This window comes from Malania oleifera, chromosome 13 (assembly GCF_029873635.1).
Source record: "Malania oleifera isolate guangnan ecotype guangnan chromosome 13, ASM2987363v1, whole genome shotgun sequence".
In the NCBI taxonomy this organism is placed as follows: Eukaryota; Viridiplantae; Streptophyta; class Magnoliopsida; order Santalales; family Ximeniaceae; genus Malania; species Malania oleifera.
Window position 1 is genome coordinate 70,029,821 of NC_080429.1, and position 25,726 is coordinate 70,055,546.

Genomic DNA, 25,726 nt, shown 5'->3' on the forward strand with positions numbered 1-25,726 from the left:
CATACTTCCCTGTCTACTTGATCCAACCCAAAGGGTGTCCTTGGGCCACAAGGCTCCACTTTGTGAGGGCAGGTGGAGGGTTGTTGCAGTGTTACCCCTGCTTTTATGCAGAGAGACTGTTTCCTTGGACAAGAACCCATGACCAACCTGTCAAAAGGAGCAACCTCACCATTGATCCAGGCCCGCACTCCCCACCTAATCCAACCCATATTGTATCTTTTTGTGCATAAAGGAACTGTTGTCAAATGTAGCAAATGAAAAAGTTAAAATGATACTTATGTCAAGTTTTTGTCAGCTCTTCCATATAGACCATGCTTTTGAGTTTTGGGACTCATCAACAGAAAAAGTAACTAATTTTTCTTCTTTTGTCTTGCCCTGTAGAGAAGGGGAAGAGCTGGTCGTGTGCAACCTGGCGAGTGTTACCATCTCTATCCCAGATGTGTCTATGATGCTTTTGTTGATTATCAATTGCCAGAACTGTTGAGGACGCCTTTACAGTCTCTTTGTTTGCAAATCAAAAGTTTACATCTTGGAGGTATTTCAGAGTTCCTATCCAGGGCCTTGCAGCCACCAGAACCATTATCGGTAAAATTCAATTCTGGGATTCTTCTTTGGATTCTTCTTTTTATTAACATGTACATGAATTTGGACATAAGACACTGCAGTGGTCTGTCTGCTCTCTTTGAGTTTCTTTTACACTTACTCTTTTCAAGGCTTTTATTCATTTAGGCTTTTTTACTAGAATTATATATTTTTTATTCTACTGAACAGTTTTTTTTTAAATCACTTTGTTTTGTGTAGGTTCAAAATGCTATTGAGTATTTGATGATCATCGAAGCTTTAGATGAGAATGAAAATCTGACATTGTTAGGTGCACAAATTATACATGCTTGTTCATTTTAATGTTCATAATGTCAGCTTTCTAAGATCTTTTGGGTAGCGTACTCATTGTACTTCAAAAAAGATGGAACTTGTAAGTATTATGGTTGCTTTGCAGGACACTTCTTGTCAATGCTTCCAGTCGAACCCAAACTTGGGAAAATGCTCATATTAGGGGCTATTTTTAACTGCCTGGATCCTATAATGACCGTTGTTGGTGGTCTTAGCGTCCGAGATCCTTTCCTCATGCCATTTGATAAGAAGGATGTAAGTTAGTGTAACAATTTTCTATTTTCAAATGGCACTTTATTTTGTATTATTTAGTGTTTATCTGGGTTCTGTTTAATATTTGACTTTCCTATGTTTTGGCATATTTTACTTCTAGCTTTCACGGAAATTTGAGTTTTATTCACTGACATTATGCAGCTTCATTTCAGTCATTTTAATTTTTTCATGTCCTCATGGTTGTCAAGGTTTTATTAGAGAAGTTGGGTCTTGCAAGTTAATATAAATGTGATGATTTCAAGCTGCCTTTTCTGTTCTGCTTTTCTGCTTCTGTGCAGCAAATTTGAATCGTTGAGGTGTTTTAAGTGTTCTTTATGATGCCCCTCTGCCCCTCTTGTATGAAAAAAATCAACAGAATACAATTAAAATGTTTGTGTGTCAAACACTGATACACCAGCACTTCCCTTGTTTTGAAGTGTTAATGCTTTGGAGGTCCCAGGCCATTTAGGTCCTTTTAAGCATTGCAGTCAAAGGTACGAGGTACACCAAGGCACATAGGTAGCCAGAGTTGGGAGGCATGAGATGAAGGTGCATACTTCATGAAGTTAAGCTGCATGTTTATTAATTTTTTGTTTAAAATGCCCTATATAATGTATTTTTTATTTGTAGAGCAATTGGCGAAAATATTTGAATTTTAAAATACCAAAATATTTAATACAAGAACAAAAGTGTGTAGAAATTAATGTCCACAAGCATATTTCAACATAAGTACCTGAGTTCAAAGAAAGTTGAACTGCCAAACATAGTTCAATATCAAAATACAATAAAAGACAGATAAATCGTTAAAAAATACAATTCAATAGAAGATTCCTAATTATAAATCTAATAGTCTTCACCATTAAGTAAGATGTCATCGTCTTCTTCCCCATAATCAAACTTATATCCTCCAATATTGTCTTCCTTATCTTCAGTCTCCTTTGTGCTAGCATATTGTATCTATTCCTTTTCTGTAAGTTTCAGCCCTAAAAGTAGCAGATGAAGCTCTTTATCTGGAAGACGAGGATGGCATATTCGCACTTGGTCATGACCTAGTGCTATGGCCAGGTGTGTTTACTCTAGTAGCTCTAGCAATAGCACCCTATATTAAAGAATTATCTTCAAATACAAATTCATTGTCTTCATCAGAATCTCTGTCCATTCTTCCTGTCAATCACTCATTACCATCACAAATATCCTTTAAAAGGATGGGGAATCAATCTTGCCTGTTGTATGGACACACCTTTAAGTTTGATTATATTTCACAAACTTCAATTGGTTCAACTGTTGTTGCGCTAACCCATGTCTCCTTTTGCTATAAACAAATAACATAATAAATAGAATGATTTTGAGCAGTAATAGACCAAATCTTCTACATTCTTTAATCCATGATTTTATAGTGACTTACATGTTGGGAATATGTTCCAGTTTCTTTTGCAGTCAGTAGCACTGCATGGGAGGCCAAGAGTTCTTACAGCAGACTTTGCAAATATGGAGCTGAAGATCCAAATGAATTCCACCTCGCTGCTTTTTTTTGTTTTGTTTTAATAGTCACAATAAAAATAAAACAAAACTAAGAATCGCTAAATAAGTAAACCCCTCTTTATGCCTTTCCCTTCATAATTGATAGAGCTCTATAATCTTTCTAGTTTCTGCTGATCAATACTTGCTTTTTCTTTTGTTTTATGCTGTTTTAAGAGCAATGAGGATCTGTTGTCTTCTCCTAGGTTGTAATTCTCTCCTTTCCCTCTCTATAATCTTGATAATTCCTTCTGATCTGTACTCGCATTTCTTTTAGCCCCATCCAAACAAACTTCATTACCTCAAGGATCAGCCAGCCACAATCCCATATCATCCAGAATTTTTTAAGCATCTGTGCACTAATTTCCTCCACCAGTGTAGTTAATAACGCATCCTACATTGATCTGTCTCAGCTAAGTCAACACCGAAACGCCCCACCACAAAGATAGATATGTCCTCCAAACTTTCAAGCAGAGAAGAGGGCACATAAGAAATCTTCCTAGATCATTAAATAGTAAGAAATACAATTCAAATTTTTGCAAATATCATCCATTACCCAACAATAGACCACCATGACTTGCAAAATTACTATCATACTTACTATCCTCTTTTGCAATATCCCCTCATTTCTGCTATTTGAATTCTGAAATGGCACCTCATTTATTTTTACACTAAGTATGCTTGGAGAATCTGGAATAATTTTTTGGTTTGATGGGAGAATCTTAGGTCTGTCCAGCATTGGTGGAGGAATTTGTCTTTTTCTTTTTAGGGGTTTGGTAGAAGGAAGGTGAGGATGACACTATGGAAATGTGGTATTTTTGCAGTGTGGTGGGGAGTATGGTTGGAGCATAATGCATGTATTTTCTCAGGGAGAAAATTGAATTGGCAGCTGGTTTGGGAGAAGATTTATTACCTGGCTTCTTTATGGTTTGTTGGATTTGGTTGCTTTAAGGGAGTTAGTTTTTTCGGATTACCAGTGAGATTGGAGGAATCTTCTGTTCTGAATTTATGTTTTTTATTCAAGTTTTGTTTTATTAGTTCTTTTTTTCTGGATTTTTCCAGAATTTTGACTGGAGAAGGTTTTTTTTTTTTTTTCTCATAAATTCTCTTCTTATCAATGAAATCTCTTCTTTTGAAAATTTTTTTTAAAAAAGGAAAAACTTGCAAGTAAAATTTTTCCTATTAGCCAGATCACCTAAATTTGCATGTTTCCATGCAGAATCCTTTTTGGTGGAACCTTAAATTCCTAAACAGAGAATATTCAACAAAGCCTACTATATTATAAATTTTCAATAATATAAAATTTTCTTGCCAGAATTTCCAGAAAATTGCTGCAGAAGCAGCGGGGAGAAAGCATAAAAAAAAAAAAATGCAGCTAGGCAGATGCTTTATTGTGTTTTTTTTGAAAAAAAGGCAGCAGGAAAAATGGGTGAAAAGGGGTAACAGAGGGGCACAGCACACACTGTTCATGTCAGAAATTCCAGAAAACAGAAGCAGGAAAAAAAATGTGGCAGAAATTCAAGAACAAAAAGCAGCAAATTTTCTCAAATAAAAAGGAGAGTAGGAAAAAAAGAAAGAAAGGAAAAGAACATAAATACGGGGGTCAGAGCAGCCGAGAGCAGTGGGGCAGCAGAGCTTACAAGAAGAAGAAGAAGAGAATAAAAGAGGGAAGAAATAAGCAAGGGATCTGCTTGTTAATCAAGAAGAGAAAACGCAGCAGAAATTCCAAAAAGTTATACAGCTAAAAAAGGGGATGAAAAAAGAACATAAATAGAAATGATCACAGCAGCTCCAGCTGAAAGCAGCAGAGCAGCAGAAGCACTGATTTAGGTCGATCTAGAAGAAGAAGAACAAGGGAGAAGAAAAAAGTGGGGAGAAAGAAGGCATGGGCCTGGTCAAAGAAGGAGGAGGAGAAGACTGACCTGATTTTTTTGGTCCATCACAATTTGATGGATTTAGGTCAATCTAGAAGAAGAACAAAGTGGGGAGAAAGAAGGCATGGGCCTGGTCAAAGAAGAAGATAAAGAAGACTGACCTGAATTTTTTTGGTCAATCACAATTTGATGGATTCTGCGTGTCTGATTGATCACAGATTGAGAGTTGGCCTTTTAGCAAGTTGATGTTCGAAATAAGGTGGCGAGTTGGAAGATGAGGTTGCTGTCTCAGGGAGGTCGTCTCTTCCTTATTTAGCATGTATTATCATTCATGACAATACATACGCTAGCAGTTCTCTCAATTCCTTTGGTGGTGATCAGAAATATTAATTCCATTCTCTCTTCTTTTCTCTGGGAAGAGAGTAATGGTAGGACGAAAATGAAATGGTGTGCTTGGTCAAAGGTTTATAAATCCCTAGATGAAGGGGGTGTTGGCGTAAGGGACCTTAATGACATTCAAAGATCTTTCCACATGAATTTTGCTTGGAGACTGATGGCGGTAGATAATCTTTGGACCCAATTCTTTAAGGCTAAATACGTTAAATCAGGTCACATGGCTTTAATCAATTATACTCCTATGGGTTCTCGGTTTTGGAAGACAATCTTAAAGGTTTTTCTAGAGGTCTATGAGAATGTTTATGTGAAGGTTAGAGAAGGAAAAACTTCCTTTTGGTTTGATACGTGGTTGAGTAGTGGTCCCTTTGCGGAGTGTTCTTACACGGTCCAACATCTTGAGCTTAAGATTCAAGATTGCTGGGAGTCTGAGAATTGGGATACGGATATGCTGAAAGATTTGGTAGGGGTCCCCAAAACGGATGAAATTTTTTTGTCGTCTATAAAGCATAAATTGGGGTCTGATGTGTTTATTTGGAAGCCTTCCATTAATAAAAAATTTTCAACTACCTCGGCTTGGGAGGTGATAAGAATTAAAGGGGAGTAGTACTCGTGGATGGAGTGGGTCTGGCATAATCTATTACCTAAGAAAGTATCAATGTGTATGTTGAAAGCTATGTTCCAATGTCTTAGATGAGAGAGTGCGGAAACTGGGAGTTGATATGGTCTCTTGTTGCAATTGCTGCATGGATAAAAAAGAGAAATCTCTTAATCATGTTTTGAGTACGGGATCCATCGCAAGTATGGTTTGGAAGAGAGCAGCGTTTGTCTTGGGAATTCGAAATTTTGATGATGAACCTTGGAGGGTGAAAGTTAATAGATGGTTTAGATGTGGCAAAAAGTCAACCCGCAAAGGTACAATCATTAGTTTGTTACATACTATAATTTCTTGGAGCCTATGGCTCATACGTTGTAAAGCCCGCATGAAAGATAAGTATGAGGCAAGAAATGCAGTTTAGTTATCGGTGAGGTTTTGGCTCGCAAAAATTGCAGAAGGCGTGAAGGGATTTGTGTCTGCTACCGATAAGAATTTATTGAAAGAGTTCCAAGTGAAAATGATTTCTTCGAAGGTTAGAACTATGGTTCGAAATCGCGGTTGCGGGTAACGTCGCGAAACGGTCGCGGGTGTCGCGGGTCGCGGGAGACGCGGGTGTTACGTAACGGGAAGCGGGCGTAACGGTCGTGAATTTTTTTCACGCATGCACAACCATGCGAAAATTAAAAAATAAGCATGAAATCCATTAATACATGATTTTTAATGAATTTTGAAGGCTTTCATTCAACCTACAAATGCTTTTTAATAGGCATTATGATTTTTATATTAATTTTAGTGCGCTGTTTACAAAAAAAAGCATATTTTTTTATAGTTTACATTACTTTAATGAGTAAAAAGATGTAGAAATGTAAGAATCAATTAATTTAAGTCATAAAGTTACTAAAAATGAATCAATACTCAATAGACTTAATACTCAATATACACATTACACATACATGAATTTAAAAAGTGATTAATATCAAATATCAATAAATAGTTGAAAATACATGAATACAATATTACAAATTTATAATATAACACATGTCACCACCAAAAAGAATGACGTGGAGGGTCTTCATAATTTGCATCTGTATCTTGAGATTGGGATGGGAAATTATCTCCCCATCCTTGTGGAAATACATAGTTGAATGAACCCAAGTTTGCATCATTTTGTTGTTGCTCTTGAAAATGTACTAGTGATGAAAATTCTCCTGAATAATGTCTATAAGTTGGGGCAGGGGCTGGCTCTGGGTAGTGTGTAGAAGAAGACTCACTAGATCCTGAGATTCCTGATCCACTGGGATAAAAATGTGAGTCACGAGATGCATAATGTGGATATGCTGGATGAGATCCATATGATTGTGATGATGAACCATCTAAACCAAAGTTGCCAAAACTACGAACCACACCATATGAATCTTCAGTAGAATCGCTAGGGTCACCACGAGCACTCCTCCTTCTCCTGGGTTGTGAAGATTGGTTTCTTGGAGGAATACCCAAGTTATAATTTTCAGGTATGTCATGTAGTCCATAAGGATCAGAAGGATATATATCCCTTCCAAATGATGTCCCTGTATCATATCCATAATTATATTCTACACCGCTGCCTCCACCACCACCACTGCCACCCCCCCCAACCCCAGCTCCAGCACCACTATTACCATCATCATCACTTGGTGGGCTCAAACCAAGATTGTCATCACTTTGTGTACGTTCAGGGCTTGAACCCGAATCATCATGTGCGTTTATTGGTGGTTGATCACCTCCTTCTGTAGTACCACCAACCTCTTCATTTAACCAATTTGAATTGTCCTGACCGTCGATTAGTGGTGTCTCTCTCTCCTCTAACCATTGACTTAAAGGATCATCTTCTTCGAAAATGTAGTCCAAATTAATAGGATTGAAACCCTCTTCAATTTCTCGTTGGCTTCTTCTCATTGTACGTCTTAACTTTAACCTCATGTTGTAATGTACGAAAACAAGTTTTTGTAGTCTCATGTACTTTAATCTATTTCTTGTTTTCGTATGGATGAGGCTGAAGGTGCTCCAATTACGCTCAGAGTTCGAAGCTGATGTGGTCTGGCTAAGAACTCTAATTGCTATTCTTTGGAGCTCAGGAGCACACAAGCCATAATGAATCCACCATTCAGCTGCATGAATAATTAAAAAGAGTTTTATGTTAGTATAGCGTATTTCAAAAGTCAAATTTGAACACAAAGAGAGAAAATAGAGTAATTCTCCATTATTTAGCTATATAGCCATATTTACCAGGATTTGTTTGTTTCACTGCCCTTTGAGCCAACGGGGTTCCAAAAGTCTCTTGCCTATCTCGATATAGCAACAACTAAAAAATGATGATTGTGAAATATAATTAATTAATTAGATGTATTAATAATTATTCTTGAAAGTATTACAGAATACTAGAACAATTCATTATTCAATTTAATGGAACCAATACTTACTTGATTAATAGCCCGAATTTGAGTATCTATATTGGGTACTAACTTGGTTATCACTTTTTTAACTCCATCCATGACTTCTCTAGCAACTTCAGGAGAGGGTGGGGCACCATAAAGAAATTGTGGGTTCAAAAAATACCCTACAATTAAATTTAGAAACATATTAATCAATAGTTTTCTAATGCAACTATGCATAATTTAAAAGTTAAAATATTAAGAAATTGTATTTGATTTACACTTACCAGCAGCGTGCAAATCTTGGTGCAACTGAAAACTCCACCGGTTGTCAATAATTTTCCAATAGTCTTTGTAAAACCGGCAATCTTTTTGAATGGCCAACTTCGCCCTATCAATTGCCTCGTATATGAAGCCCATGGTTGGTTTTTCATCACCATCAACCAATTTAAGAACTTTCACCAAGGGTTCTTGCACTTTAATTATATCAGAGGCCTTTTGCCAAAACTCTTTGCCTAAGATAATTTTCTTTGAATCATATGCTGGGCCTGATTTTGCCATTCCAAACCTTGAGTTTTTCCAAGCATCAGATGTAAACATTTCCCTTAGTGCTTGTTTATGCTTGACAATAGTCTCCAAAGCAATGAAATTTGTGACAAATCGAGTGATGGCAGGGCGAAGTAACTCTCTATTATTTGTGAATTTCTTTATGAAATTCACTGTCCATGTGTGGTTGTAAATAAATGAGGTTATTGTTCTTGCATCTTCTAAGACCTTCTTCACGTTACTTTTCTTACCAATATCTTCAAGAATAAGGTCTATGCAATGAGCTGCACATGCTGTCCAATAGAGATTGGGTCTCTTCTGCATTAATAATTTTCCTCCTGCCTTCATTGCAGCTTCATTATCAGTCACTACTTGGACAACATTCTCCTCTCCAATTTCTTCAACCACCTCATCCATTAATCTGAAATGAAATTATAGATTCAATAATTACTACTATTTAATTAAAAACATGCAAGTCCATAATACTATTTGCATATACAATTAAAATTAGAAAATTACCTGAAATAATATTCAGCTGTTCTGCTTGGCACATCAGAGGCATCAACTGATTTATGAAACACGGTGCCTCTATCGCAATAAACTAAAAAGTTTATAATGTGTTTTCTAGTTGGTCCTGACCAACCATCACACATAAGTGTTACACCTCTTTCCTTCCAAATTCCAGCAAAAGAAGCTATATAATTTTTCATTTCTTGATACTCTTGCTCCAAATAAATTTCAGATATCTCATAGGGTGATAGACCCTTCACCCCCTTTCCAACCTCTGCAGCAATATCAAGCATAGGTTGCATAAATGGAGAGTCAGCTACATTCGCTGGAATCCGATTATAAATTAGGAATTTTCCAACCGCTTTTCCTAATTTACTTCTTAAACCTTTCAGTAACTTTGTGTTGAGTTTTGGTTGTTTCGCACTCTTGCTTCTTTCTAAAATAGGATCCATTGCCTTTAGTCTAGCTTCAGGGGCATCAGGATTGATCCATTGTCGTCCACTACCTCCAGCTTCTCGACCACTATAAGATCAAGCTCCTGCTCTATTGAAACCACTGGTAGCACCACTGCCAGAGCCACCTCCCTCTTCATAAATATTACCCCTTCTAGTTGTTCTTGCTCGAAATCTTTGTCTCTCTTCCCATTGTTGTTGTGATCGCATGCTTTCTTGTCGAGCAAATCTCATACTTTCTTCTTCCAAGTCTTCTTCATCGCTCAAATTCTCAAAATCTCCTCTAATTTGGGCTTCGGCTTCTTCTTGCCTTTTTTGTTTATCTCTTTTCTTCTCAGCATACTGTTGTAGATGTTTCATCATTTGTTCTCTTACTTGTGTGGTCACATTTGAGCATCCAGCTACTTGACCCTTTTTATGTGCCAAGTGTTGTTTCAAGCGTGTAATGCCCCCTTTGATTATCTTCCCACATAACTTACACATAATAACATGTCTATTACCGTCTACCGCAGTACCAAAATGCCATCCAATATCTTCACTAGGTAAGTTTTCATTTCCTCTATCACGTGATATATTGATAGACTTAATTTGATGATCTCTACACAAAATATAAAGAAAATACAAAGTTACAACCTTCCTACAATGACAGGAATAATATAATTAGTAATTTAGTAAATATTAAATAATAACTACTAAATAGTCCTAATTTTAAATACTTATTACGTAAAAATAAGTATAATATTTGATTAAAAATAATAAGTAATGTTTATTATTTTTATATTTAAATAAACAAAATTATAAAATATTAGATATTTTATTACAAAAAAAATATATTCCTTTATCTTTAAAAAGATATTTTCATTATTTTTTATAGCTTGATTTTATTTTCATTTATAACTATAAGAAATTAACAGGTGAAAAAGATTTTTGCTCTACTTTCATATACATCATAGCATCACAAATAGAGATCCATACATTACAAATTGACTATTTAATTTTTTAAACATTTTCTCAGTATATGGATTAAAATTAAATTTTTCTACAAATTCCAGTAGTAATTAGTAAAAATCAAATTTATTAATGTATTAACTATTAGGTTAATTTTTTTTTATTAAGTTATTAATTTTTACTTTATTTGATAACTAAAAACAAAAAATAGATGTAAACATTTATTTTACCTAATTTTAAATTTAAGGTCAAAATTATGTTTTAAAACTTAAAAAATATTAATAAACAGGGTCAACCTACTCAAGAAATGGCAAGTAGATACACATGTAACATAAAATGGGTGACAGATGTTATTTAATTTTTTTTTTCTTTTATAATATGAATATTATTTAATATTTTTTCAATAGATGGGAGTGAATATGATATCTTCTTTATCAAAATGACCACTTTATCCAACTGACATAAATAGTATGTTAGCCAATTGGTGCCATGAATTAATTTTATTTCTATAAGTTTGGCAAATCCTAAGACTAAATATTATAATAATTGTGCAGAGTATTCCTTGGAATTCTTTAAGAATGGTGAAAAATAGAGCTCAATTAAGCCTAGATAATATAAAATGCCATCACATGGATGTCTTGTGTACATACATTATTTTAATGCTTTGTTTAGATGGTGAATGCAGTAGTGGATTATTGATATTCAAATATTATTATAAAAAAGGCTTCAATTATTATTGGTAAATATTAATTATTTACTAACCTTAAAAAATATTAATTATATAATATTAATAATTGCTTGCTATGTCATGGAATTAATTTTCATAATTATCTTTCAAAAATATTTATTTTACATAATTATTAATGATTTCTAATTTTTTACTCTATTAAATTACTTTTTTTTTTTAATTCAATTTAACAAACCTATTTTACAACAAAATATAATTTAAAAAAACAAACAGAATGAAAAGAATGAAAAGGGCTGTGGTACAACAATATAATTTAAAAAACAAAAAAAACATAATGAAAAGTGCTGTGGGTGTTGGAGTGTCTCATACGCTGAGGCCTGTAGTCGAGTCAGACCGAGAGAGGGGAGGGATTCGAGGGAACTCGGAGGAGCCTCGAACAGTCGAAGGAGCGAAGCACAAAGCAGCGAGCCAGCGATGACTCCAAGCTCCGAGCCTCCGAAGCTGAAATCGAGAGGCTGGCTGGTGGCGACTGCGACGACTGGCGGAGGAAGGTGCCGACTGCGACGACTGGCGGAGCTGCTGCAGACCTTTCGCCGTCGCCGGTGACTCGCCAAGTTGCTGGAACTGGAAGCCTGGAACTGCAAGTCTGCAATTCTGAGTAGATCTGCTCGGTAGCCTCGGTGTGCTCACTCTCAGGCTTCGAAGCCTTCTTATTGCCGAAGGCCAACAAATTTTCAAGGTCAGTTTGTAACTTTCCTTTTTACCCTTTGAATGGCAGATGGGTGTGGGGACTGGGGAGAGGGGGAAAGCAGCGCTGCTGCCTGCTGCCCTTCAGCGAATATGCTACCTGTCGGCCATGTAACGGTCCGTAACGGACGTTACGACATGTAACGTTGGAGTATCGGCCGTTACGGCCGTGAATTTTTTCCGAACCGTATTATCGGCCCGTATCGGTTTCGGGCCCTCTGATTTCCGTTACGTATCGGCCGTTACGCTACGTAACGGCCGTTATTTAAAACCATGGTTAGAACTCCTTAAAAAGTAGTTTGGGAAAAACCTCTTGTATGTTGGTTGAAACTAAACATAGAGGGCTCTTGTAGAGGAAATCTGGGTTCTTGTGATGGTGGTGGTATCATCCGCGACTCATTCAGGTAATATTAAGGCCGCTTTCTTTGAAAAATTTGAGTCAGGTACTAGCAATGGAGTGGAGATGCAGACTCTTATTAGTGGTGTTCGGCTCTATAAAAAGTTGAGTTATCAAAATATTTGTATTGAAAGCGATTCAGAATTGGTGGTGGGTTGGATCACTTATGGAATTTGCTCTTCCTAGTACTTATGGGACTTTTGGGAATTGTTAGAGGAGGAGCTACAAGGCCTTCAGTTATCTATAAAGCACCAATTTAGAGAAGGTAATTAGGTGGCAGATTTCTTGGCTCGTCAAGGCGAGGGAGGCAACTTGAGGAGATATTTTGTAGGTGATGTGATGCCGAGTAAAATGAGAGGTCTAATTTGTATGGATAAGATGAGTATTCCAAGTCATTGTCTTTAATTTGCATCTTTTGGCTCTCATTTGTTTTCCTCGGGTTTTTGTTTTGTAAGTATTTGTCTTCAGTTTGCAGGAAATTTGTTTTTATTTGTGTTTGTTTGTTTTGAGTTCATTTGGGCTTGTTTTGGTTGGTTAATGGTTCAGGTTTTGTTAGGCTTGTTTTGATTTTGGTGCCCGAGCTGGTTTTTTTTGTTAGTTATTTGTAAATCCCTTATGGCATTTTTGTAATCACGGTTTTCCTCCGCCATAAGTGAGGGCTATCAATAAAGTTGGGTATTTATTTCCAAAAAAAAAATATATATATATTGATGCTTGATCCGTCATGTGTCTTGACCCTTGAGAATACTGAGAAAAATTATTTTATCTTTTTCATTCAAGAGAATGCTAGAATTAAGAGACAGTGGACTCGCAAGATAAATAAGAATGATTCTTTCTAACCTTTAAAAATAAAGAAAAAAAACTAATAATAGACACAAATAATTGGGTAAAATGGAAGACCTAACATCAACGATAGGTCTCTCCCTTTATTTATTTGTCAAGTGAATGACCATAACACCCTTACTAACTTACTCTTACTAACATAACACATACTAATAATGCTAAATGACCAAAAAACCATTAACACCCCGTCAAGTTGGAGCATATATATCATATGCTCCTAGCTTGTTACAAATGAATTTCACACGCGCACTTCCTGAGGCCTCAGTGAATAAATCAGGGCCTGTTTGACTGCTGTTTTCTACTTTCTGTTTCTATTTTTCCACAGTGAATAAATAAATTATAAAAACACATGTTTATGTTGCCAGTTTTTTGTTTTTGTTGTTGGTTTTCAGTTTACCAAAAAACTGAAAACCAGATTTTATGGTTTTCAGTTGTTTTGGCGACCTGTTATTAGAAATTTTAATATCCAAAAATAGTTATTTTTGGATTAAATTCTTCATTTTATACACTTAAATTAAAATCAAAAGTAAATGATCATATGAATTTCAATATAATTAAAATAAAAATATACATAAATTTCAAAAAATAATAATAAAGCCAATTACAAAATAATTTTTCTATTTTTTCAATTGTCATGTCCAATAAAATTTTTATTGTAAAGTAAATTTTGAAAGTAGAACAATTAAGCAAATTAGTTATAAATAAATTTATTTTTACTATAGTAGTTTTTTAATGTGTATTATTTGTAATTTTATTATTTTAATCATATTTTTCTAATATTATTTTATTTAACGATGTAAATAAGAATTTTTAAATTAAGTTTTTAAATTTGTATAAGTTTTATAAATGTTCAAATAAGTTGCTGGTTTCTAGTTTTAAGTTTATGTTTTTGGTTTTCGTTTCTCTAATTTTTAAATGTGATACCAAATGGCCCCTCAGCAAATTGGAATTTAGACTTTACGTGAGTAATTGTAATAAGCTTTTGAGCAATTTTTTCCCGAAGAAAATGACAATTAACTTCAATGTGCTTTGTGCGCTCATGGAAGACCAAATTGGAGGCAATATGAATAGCAACTTGATTATCACACGTCAGCTCCATAGGTTAAGAATGTGGAAAACTCATTTCTTCTAACATGTTCTTCAACCAAACAAGTTCACATGTAGTGTGAGCCATAGACTCATACTTTGATTCAACTTTGACTTGGGCACGACATTTTATTTCTTACTCTTCCAACCAAATTACCGATGTAGACACCTATTTTTGTGCGGATTGAAATTAATTGGAGAATAGGAGAGGCTAATTGAAGCCTCTCTCCTATTGCCCTAGACTATTCTTGGTATAATTCAAATTTAGGCCTTCAGTTGCACTTTCTAAAGCTTAATTGAGCCTTAATTGGGTTAATTTAGGAGTTTTCCTAGATGAGGATAAGTTCCTATCCTTGGAAAAGCTATTTTTTATTGCCAAAAGCCTATTTAGGACAAGGAAGGGGTTTCCTTATTCTAAAAGGGTATTTTTGAAATTTTTAGGTTAGGGCAATCTCTTTTGCTTCTTTATAAGAAGGAAGCTATAGCCCTTGCTAGAGAAGAGGTGGGGGGAGATGTTGAATCCTAGAGTGGAGTATATGTTCGTTCCAAAAGAGCACAAAGGGAGATAATAAGAGAGCAAAAGGGCTAGAGAAAAAAAATGAGTCATTGAACAAAAGGAGATGCATTCAAAGGGAAGCCAAAAGAGTTCTAGAGAACAAGAGAAGAAACGGAGGGAATTGAAGTAGTTAATTTCTTCTCTTACTTTCGATCTTTATAAATTGTTAAAAAATAAAAAAAAAAAATCATAAAATTCCCTTAAAATACCAAAAATTTACAAAACAGTTCCCAATGTGTTTTTTAAATTTTTTGAAGTGCTTGGACCTCAATTGTGTTTTAATTTGAGTATGGAAGGCAAAAACACAAAAAAAAGTGGCTTTTGAGTGCACTTCAGTATTTGTTTTGCATGAATTCTCCATCTATGACTGTGAAATGTTAAAATTGGGCTTGAGTGTAGTTCATTTACATAAAAATAAAAGCACTTGTATTTGATTTGGTTAGAAATGTTCACACTATCTTAAATTGTGTGATATTGCTTCAATGATGTGATGTCGTCATGCATGTGGGGCAATTGAACCTTTTGTGAAATGATTTTTGAACTTTTATATGAATTTTGAATGTATTGGATGAATGGAAATTTGAAGAATACCTTAATTAGATAATCCAAAGACAGATGTCATGGGGGGGAGACAATAACACTCCTTATTAGTTTTCTTGAGGTGTGGAAAGCCTTGTGAAAACTAGGGTGTTGTCCCAAGAGGGGAGGGGGGTGAATTAGGTTTATAAAATTCTTTTAAGTCTTTTTACAAATTCGCAACCTTTTGTATATTTAGCAAACACACAAGAATGTTTTGATTTTAAAAGCTTAATTTAAACCAATCACAATCCACACTCAATACAAGCCAAATACCTTTAACAATAACAATCAATCAACCAATCACACGATACTTAACCAATTGTAAGAGCTACAACACTTCCTTGATTCAGCGTTTGCAAAACTCAGTTTAGAGTTTAAATAAAGCCCTGTATGAATGAATATTGGTGCACTTCTTTTAACCAAGATTTCCGCAAACGATTAATCAACATACTCCCTTTAAGGTTTCCGCAAAAGATTAATCAACGTACTTTCTTAAATTAAAAGTTTTTCTCAACCTCAATTTTCAGCTACTTGCACTTAGAAACACAATTTATATATGCTGAAAATTTAAAGAGCAAAGGTTAAGAGTGAGACCGAGTTTTTTACGAGGTTCGGCTTATACCCAGCCGACGTCCTCACCTTAGGCAAGACTACTTAAGAATTCCCCTAACATGGTCCTTTGCGGGCGGAACAAACCATTTACAATCCCTGCTTTAGGGTGGAGCCCCCTCTCCAAGCGATACCCCACGCTCAATACGTCGATCCAATGACCTGAACCGTCAAAGAAAAAAGGAAACATGAAATGATTTCTTTTGTACAAGAGATGCTCCCAGATAAAGTTGGTTAGTACAAATAAAGCTCAGCTAATATACTTCAAAACAAATATCAAAGAGAAACTGAATTGAAGCTCAAGAATTATTTCACCGGAATTCTTCTCTTGATGTGAATCAGTAATTTAGAGGTTTGAGCTCAGAGAAGATTGTTCAGAAACTTAGTATATCTCAAAAATCCTCAGTATGAATGTGTGAGCAAGAGAGCTTTGAGAGAGAAAGAGCAATATGGCTTGAAAGAAGAATTTTCAATTCTTGGTACTGATTTGATTTGATAAATCATGTATTTATAGGCCCCAAAAGTGTTTAATTCGTGTTGCCCAAGTTACTTGGAGTGTTTCCCAAGTTTATACGAAGTTTGGGGCACAATCAATATTTGCCTGTTCAGAATTTTTTCAAAAAAATCTTCAGGCGCTTGAGGTCAAAAGTTCAGTTGCCTAAACAGTTATAAATCTGTTTTTTATTTTATTTTATTTTAGTTTCAAAACTCTTAGCTATCTTGCTTTGTTACTTTTAAAGAGCATTTTCCTAGGTTTTCAAAATAAGGTCTCTAAGTCCATAACAACCCCTAATGAGCTTCAAAGCATTTCAAAATGATATTTATAATGAAGTACTTACATAAGTCATCCTAAAGACTTAAACACTCTAAGCTTGAAGTCTTCATATATGTCTTTGCTTTGAATCCTCTTAGACTTGAGCTTGAGTCTTCTTTAAGCTTCCACATGTTTTGAACATCTTGATCCTCTTGAGCTTTCTTTTGATCACTATGTTGATGGAGTATGACTTTATGGTACATGTGATCTTGAACTTTCATTTCTTTGATCCTTTTGACCTTTGTCATGCAAGGTTTCCTGAAATATCATCACCTGAACAAATACATGTTAAATTAACCTTTATTTGTTATCATCAAAACAAGATTCGAAAGCCATGTTAGGCCAACACCTTGCATTCTAATTTGAATGCTGTGGGAATGCAAGGTGAAACAATATCTAAAGGCAAGATAATTTTAACAAAATGAAGGACAATAATGATGGATTGGTGATTATTGTAGCTTAGTACATTTATAAAACGGAGGCTTAGGGGGTGCTAATACCTTTCCCTCACATAAATGTACTTCTGAAGTTGGAACTTTTGTTCGTAGACATTTGACCATTGGTTATTTGGACCCTAGGGATAACTAGTTGGCCAAATTAATCGGTAGTAATTAAATAGGTGTTCTAACCTCACCTAAGTGAAAGAAGGTTAGTGGAAGCTCCATTGATATATTATTAGCCTACATCTCATCCCTTAGATACTAATTTCTCATTTCAAGTTTGCCACTCATGTTAAGGCGGTTAAAAAATTCACCTTGGTAGAGGTGAGCTTCCGAAACGTGTTGACAACCACCAACAAAGATGCTGTACCCGATTGTGGATTTTCAGTTGGAGGTGACCCAACCCAATTTGCATCTTTATATTCCTAAATATGAATGTCACCCTAATTTTGATATAAGAGATCTCTTCTTGGTACACCTTTGAGATATCGCAAAATGCAAATTACCATATCCTAGTGAATTGTTCTCGAAGAACCGAGAAACTGACTTAGGTACTGTCAACAAGCCTTAGGTACTGTCCTGGGTTAGGCAACAAATCACCCATATGGCCATATCTAGTAGTAATTTACTATTTGGATCCATGAGCGTATCAAGAGGTTTGGATTCCAATAGTCCAGTCTCATCTAAAACATCAAGAACATACTTTCTTTGTGACAAGACTGTTCCAGTACGAGATATTGATACTTATATATCCAAGATGTACTTCAAGGGTCCAAAGTCTTTGGTTTGAAATTTAGTCTGTAGGAAAAGCTTTTGATCCTGAATGCCTTGATCATCATACCTAGGAATCACAAGATCATCCACATACACAACAAATAAAATCCTGCAAGGAGTATGACAATAAAATATAGAGTGAGCCACTACACACCATTGGAGGCCAAACTCAAGTACCTGTACGACAACATTGAGTCCTATGCTCTAGGAGATTGTTTTAAATTGTATACATAGAGTGAGCCACTACACACCATTGGAGGCCAAACTCAAGTACGACAACACTGAGTCCTATGCGCTAGAGTCCTATGCGCTAGGAGATTTTTTTAAATTGTATAATGATTTCTTGAGGACACACTAAGCTTAACTCCCCCTGAGCAATAAACCTAGGTGGTTTTCCCATATAGACCACCTCCTGAAGATCACCATGTAGGAAAACATTCTTTACGTCTAACTAATGTAGAGGCCAATGAGAAGTAGTGGCTAAGGAGATGAGCAAACTTATTGAAGTTTAGCGACTATAGAGAATGTGTCTGATTAATCCAAACCATACACTTGAGAAAGTAATCATTAATAAGTAATTATTAATATGAGGTATGTGGCTTGCTATATGGCTAGTTTTGCAAAATATAAGGTAATTCTTGAGGTTTTGACGAGGACAGCAGCATCCAAGATTTTTTCTGGCAACTCCTGAACCTGCTTCTGGACTTTGGTGATGCTAATGATCCTTCTACAGCAGCAGGTTTGCATGGTATTATGATTTAACTGGAGTTCATGCAATTAGGGTTTGATGCAGGGGCAGCATCAAGGTTTTGCAGCCATAGAGAAATTAGAAGAGAGGAAGACAAAGGAAGAGAGAGGAGATACCAGGGGCAGAACTCATGTTCAATTCCAATTCAACTTCATCAACAACTAACTTGCAACAAGGCTTTCACACACTATTTATAAGAAAGCCTAAACATATAAAATTACACACATACCCCTACAAATACATGAATTACAAACAAACCCATACTTTGCACAAATATTACAAACAAGCCCCCAAAGTACAAATAACATTATACTAATTAAACTAAATACATAATAAACTACTAATTAAACCCAACAATCCCTTAACTCAATTCTTCCTAATTATTCCCCAACATAGCTCTTCCCAATGTCTTGCTTCTTGTCCTACATCAACTCTCCTCCAGTTAGAAACAATTTGGCCTCAAATTTTGAAAAGTTGGAAGATCTAAAGGGAGAAGCAAACTTGGACTCTTCGAAAGCCAGCACTTTGAATGAGACAAGAAATCATGTTCCATTGGCAGCACCATAGACTTGACTTGAGAATTAGCATCAATGAACTCATCAGAAGGATGAACTCTACTATAGGAATCTTTGAAAGACTTTGGATGTCTTCAAACACATTCATTGCCTTCCTTTTAGTGTCTTCAAGTTGAGTAACTTTGACATGACCAATAATCTCATATTCTTTGTCATGGTTGGTTGATAGAGTAGGCTTCAAAATGATTTTTTTTTTTCCATTATAGTGGAAGACTTACGTGTTCTCATGTCCTTCAGCACACCCAAATCATTCAACCAAGGAGAACCAAGGAGTACATGGCCAACCTTCATAGGTAGGATATCGCACCAAACATTAGCCAAGTATTCACCCATTTGGCAAGGAACCAAACATATTTCATAAGCACGTAAGGTAGTGTTATCAATCCATCTCATAAGGCTCTGGGTGAGGTTCCGAATGAAGCTGCATTCCATTGACCCCATTAATGGAAATCACATCGTTGGACATTTTTCATCAATGATGATTTTGCAAACCTTTTTTCCCACATGTGAGAAAGGTTTTCAAGAGCTTGAAACTGTGCCCTAGGTATGATAAATGACATTCCTTTGTCCAATAATTTGTCACCATATTGCTGGACTCACATACACTGCAACTATATATCACCAAAAGTTCTTAACACACATGCCCACAATTCTTGAACTAATCATGCAAATCCATAAGCTTTACTCCCAGTTGTCAAAAAATATCTTCGATTCACCTTAGATCTTGAGTGTCATGCTGAATGAAACAAATTCTCTTACAAAACTCTCAAATTGCAGCAATAAAACCCGATTTTTTATGCTGGCAGCAGGAATTTCAGGGTTTTGTGCCAAAGTTATCGTGCTTGCTTGCAATATATTGTGTCCACAACAAAATATCTCCTCGCAGGTCAAAATATCATGGAGAAAATCCAAAATATCGTGGCTGGAGCAAATTCTTGAGAAACTGGAACCAGGAGACGACTCAGACAGAGTCCCACCCTTAGGTCGCCAGTGCATGGGGTGCGTGAGGAGGCGACTTACAGGCTATGAGTTTTTGGGCGAAGGGAGATCAAGGGATGGGGACTATAGTGGTGTTGTTGGTGTGATGAGAAAAGCACAAGAGATTTGGGTTGTCAAAGTGCTGACAGCTGGAGATGTTTTGGCTGGCACGTGGGGTGGCCTCCGGTGGTCAGACAGCAATGAAAATTGGAGGGGAAGGGTTTTGCCGTTTCAGGGGGTTCTGTTTTTGGTGATGTGGATGGTGTTGTAGAGTCTAAACTTGAAATTAGGGTTTCGAAAAAATAGAACACGACTGAATTTTTTCTAAAAGTTCAGAAACTACAGAACTGCTTTAGGTTTTCTTGTTTTTATTTTTCCTTTTTTTTTTAACTGAAATTATCAGATGAGAAAGTAATAGAGAACAGAAGATTAATGGAGGTAATGGAATAAGAAGAAGAGGAAGGGAGAAAAGCAGAACAGAGAAGGAAGAATTAATGCAGAACATAGAGTGAGAGAACATGACAGAGAAAAGAAAAAAGAGGAAAAGGAAGAAGAAGAGAAGAGGTGAAGGGTGAGGGAGAATGGGTGGACTGAAAGCTAGAGAACAAGAAGAGAAGAAAGAAGCAGCAGATAGGGAGCAACAAGTTACAGAGAAGAAGAAGAAGAGAGGGAGAAGAACAGGTCAGAAGAGAGGAGAGAAGGGGATGATGGGGGGATTGAAATGGAAGAATGGAGATTGAAGTTGGGCTCTGATACGAAATGATGCAGGGACAGCGTCAAGGTTCTGCAGCCATGGAAAAATTAAAATAGAGGAAGGAAGGCGAAGGGAGAAGAGATGAGAACCAAGGGGAAAACTCACGTTCAATTCCAATTCAAATTCATCAATAACTAACTTACAACATGGCCTTCGCACACTATTTATAAGAAAGCCTAAACACATAAAATTACACACATACCCCTAAACCTACATGAATTACAAACAAATCCATACTTTGCACAAATATCACAAACCCCCAAAATACTCATAATATTATGCTAAGTAAACTAAATACATAATAAACTACTAATCAAACCCAACAATCCCTTAACCTAATTCTTCTTTATTATTCAACAACATAGCTCTTCCCAAGGTCTTGCTTCTTGTCCTACATAAGGGTTTAGGTCGGATCTTGCTCTAATACCATGTTGAGTAGTTGGGTAAAATGGAAGACCTACCGTCAATGATAGGTCTCGCCCTCTATTTATCTTATATGTCTAGTACAATTACAATGACCATAATACCCTAACTCAACACTTGCAAACATAACTCTAACAAATACTAATAATTCTAAATGACCAAGTAACCATTAAGAGACACAAATTGGATGAGTGAGATTAAAAATCTAAAAAAAAAAAGGCATAAAGGAAAAATACATAGGCAAGTGTCATTGTGCCTTATGAATGGTGCTTCTCCTTGAACTCTATGAGGCACAAGCCCTGTTTTCTTTCTGGAGCTGGCTGGTAGACTCACATTTGACTACTATGCTTTTAAGCCATAGCAAGAAGACTAGGATTTTCAGTAGCTGGGATACCTTTCCTCTCTGGGGGTACAAAAATCATGATTGGGATAGCAGACCTGAAGCGATGGAACTTGGGTATGGGCCTTTTTTAGAGGTTTTGTGATGGAAATGCAAAAAATAATTTAGGTTTTAGGGCTTTTAACGGTGTGGAAGATGGAATAGTGATTGGTGATGGTTTGAGAAGGAAAAACGAGACGTGAAGGATCTATTTAGCTGTGGAAAACAATTTTTATTTTCCATTTGTAGTTTTTCATATAATCAGGAAAAAAATCTCTCCCTTTTCTAATCTTCTGATTTTATATGGAAAAGTTGGAAAACATGTTTGTTTCTAGTTGGAAAAGTAGAAATAAGGTGACATGTTTGTGAATCTTTGGAAACTAGAAATGGAAATGAAAACTATTTTCCACAACTAAACAGGCCCTAAGATTTTTGTAAATGGTGCGCATGAACAGAATCCAAGATGAGAAAGAAAATAATAAAAAGAATAAGAGGAAGAAGGATAGAACCTAAGAAATCTACATAAGGTTTGTGAGATATCTATGGACAATCCCCATGCAATTCCCCTGACCTAGAGGAATCACCATGCTAGAAAATTTTATTCATTCATCTCATTAAAAATCAGAAGTCAAAGACTACAGCGCTTTTAATGACTCCACACTTATGAATCGTACTAGGACTCATCTTGCTTCTGGATAAAGGATATCTTCCAAAGCTATTGCTTTATATTATTCAATTATGTTTAGATTGTGTCTTTTGTCAAATTCAAATAACTTATTCCCTGTTACTTCCAACTTCCAAGCTGCCTAAATATTTTTTCCTGAACTTAGGGTCATAATGTTTTTTCTTAAGATAGGGTGGTTTTGATCTTTTACCCAAGTTAAGTCACTCTAAGCCACATAAGCACAGAATCATCTCCTCATTCACTCCCCTTCTTTGGTTCTTGGTAAAACATTAATTGAGTTTGAACAAAAGCAACCGAGTGTAAACCGAAGTTAGGGACAAAGGAAAAATTTGTGGAGATTACTTATCTCCAAAGGCTGCCATTTGGTTTGAGAGAAAATCATAAAATACTAGAAGTTAGACTAGTTTTATGAGCATTAGAAAAGGAAGTCAAACGAGAATATTTAATCCTAGATGGAGATATAATGAACAAGATTTGGGGGGACAAGGAGGGAACCTAAAGTAACATGGCAAATGGGAAAGAAACTTTGAGCGCAAATGGAAAGTAAAAACTTGGGTGAAGTTACCTTAAGGCAGTCATAGTCAAGATTGCAACAATTTTTTTCCTATCTTCTTTAAATATGATTACCATTAAGTGCATCATTTATGGATTGGGTTTCTAAGAAATGTGTGTAGTAGTTAGGTTGATAATCCACAAGTCTTGTCCGTTAAATAAGATCACGTTGTCTGTCAGATTTGTGGGGGCAATGGAGAATGTGGTTGACAAATTGATGATGGATCCGGGCTGTGGTGTGCAACTGAAGAAAATGTATTTTCAAGGAGTATTCAAATTCTGAGAAACTGACTTGGTTTTTGTTTCGTAGAACCGTTTCTCGATGGTGTTTGCATTAACGTGTTCAATACTCTACCTGGATTTTTGCTTTTGCCATGGCAAAGCAGCAATGGATATCCCACTTTATGTTTTTTGATACATGGTCTAAAGAGAGAGTTAAGTGTTGGGCTTAAAAGGCATATTATAGGGTTACTTGGGAGTTTATAGACAAGATGTTAGAGAGGAAAGAGTTTGGATATAGGTGGAGTGGTTGCATAAGGGGGCGATTATCTAATGCTTATTTTTTTAGTGATTATTAATGGACAGCCAAAAGAGTGGTTTTAGGTCTTCTAGGGGGTTAAAGCAAGAAATTCTCTGTCCCCATTTTTATTTATCTTTGTGGTGGATGCATTGACTAGGACTATAGATAGGGCTGTGGAGAGGGGGGTACTGAGAGGTATTAAGGTGGGGAAGGAGGGGATGGTTGTTTCTCATTTCCAGCGTGCCAATGACATCATTACTTTTCTAGATTATCATGTGTGCCTTTTGTTTCTCACTATCTTACAAACTTTTTAGAGGGTCTCTAGTCTTAGAACTAATTTGGGTAAGAGTGGAGTTGGGGCTATCTCAGTATTGATATGGGTTTTGGGGTTGAACCTCCTTAGCTGGGTGTGGCATCTTATATTAGTCTCTGACTTATTGGGGTTCCCTTTGGAGGGAAGCCTCATTCTTTACCATTCTGGGACCCTGTGGATACTAAGGTAGATTAGTGATTGGATGGGTGGAAATCTAGGTGGCTGTATCTCTATCATATAGGCTTGTCTCTCCACTATTCCTTCGTCTTTTCCATTTTTTTATTTTTTAGGATTTAGGAGTCATTGAAAAGCTTGAGAGGATTATGAGAGATTTATTTGGTCAGGGTTAGTGGAGAGGAGGGATCACTTAATTAAATGGATTGTGGTGTGTAGATGCACAGAAGGGAGGGTTTGTTCTTGGTAATTTGCTGTCTAAAAAGAACTGCTCTTTTTAGTTAATGGTGGTGGCAGTTTCCTTGTAGTGTTAACTCCCCATAGCACAAAGTTGTAAAAATTAAGTTTGGCTTGCAGGAGATTGGGTGGAATGACACTCTGGCAAGATGCTCATCTGAGATTCACTGGAGGTTCATTTTGCAGGTTTCCCCCCATCTCTATTCTTCTCAGAAAGTTTCAATTGGCAAGAGGTAATCGGATTTGCTGTTGAGAGGTGAGTGGGGTTCTGCATTGTCTTGTTCCTTTTCCCTTTCTTATTTTCTCCTCATCATAATGACGTGACCTTTCTATTCCAAATGTTAACCCCTTTTCTTGGGATTTTTATTTTATAAGAGATTGGAATGGTGGTGAGTTGGACATGCTTTCTTCTTTACTTATTATGCTTGGAGGGTGGTCATATTTCTAGTAGGAGCAAGTAGAAAGTGGGTTTTGGATTCTTCAGGGTGCAATTCATGTAAATCCTTTTTCTTTTTTTTTTTCACCTGGTTATGGCTGATATCTTTTCGTTTTCATTGGTGCATATGGGGGGATGAAGTCCATTCTAAGATAAAACATTGCTTTGCTGCTGGCCCTTATAGAGTGACCAACAATTTTCTTTTGTTGATTTTGGGGAAGGATCATGTTGTCTGGTTATGGAGGCGCTTTATGCTGTTTTATGGGGAATTTGGTTGGAATGGAATGCTTGAATATTTTCTGTAAAGAAATCATCTTCAGATTTACTTTGGGACGGTTCAGATTTGGCATTGCTTTGGGCTTATAGTGCAGGCTGTTTCAATGGCTGTTGCTTTGAGGATGTCAATTGGAATTGGGTGGCACTATTGTGCTGATTGTGACTATTTTTTTTCTTCTTTTTATGTTTGATCACTCTTTGTCCTTTTTGTAACCTTTTCTACTAGCTTTTTCTAATGAAGTCTCTTTTCTCTATAAAAAAAATGTCTTTTAAGTAAAAAAATCTCAATTTGTTTTTTTGTGGCAATGGAGGCAGAGAAAATCTTAATTCCACAAAGAATCTGTTCTTATTGACAAAAGGTACAACAATCACTTTTAACTATTCCTTGTTCATTTTGCAGCTTGCAGAGTCTGCAAAAGCCCAGTTCTCTGCTCGTGACTACAGTGATCATCTAGCACTTGTTAGAGCCTATGAGGGTTGGAAAGATGCTGAAAGGCAGCGTACTGGTTACGAATACTGCTGGAGAAATTTTCTTTCTGCACAAACTCTGAAAGCCATTGATTCCCTGAGGAAGCAGTTTTTTAGTTTGCTCAAGGATGCTGGTCTGGCTGATTGCAACACAGAAATCAACAATGCATGGAGCCATGATGAGCATCTTATCCGAGCAGTTATTTGCGCTGGTCTGTTCCCAGGAATATGCTCAGTTGTGGTAAGTCATATGATCGTTTTCCCCATTTTCCTTCTGGTTTC

General features: G+C 36.2%; 1 protein-coding gene across 1 annotated transcript in view; it reads left to right on the forward strand.

Annotated features, from left to right (window-relative positions):
* The window catches only part of LOC131146852 (DExH-box ATP-dependent RNA helicase DExH3), a 100,527-nt gene that overhangs the window by 71,352 nt on the left and 3,449 nt on the right, over positions 1–25,726 (forward strand). Inside the window, exons 12-15 of the mRNA XM_058096659.1 lie at positions 382–585; positions 802–871; positions 998–1,146; positions 25,377–25,685. Coding sequence (XP_057952642.1) covers positions 382–585; positions 802–871; positions 998–1,146; positions 25,377–25,685 — 732 coding nt within the window. The remainder of the gene's footprint in view (positions 1–381; positions 586–801; positions 872–997; positions 1,147–25,376; positions 25,686–25,726) is intronic.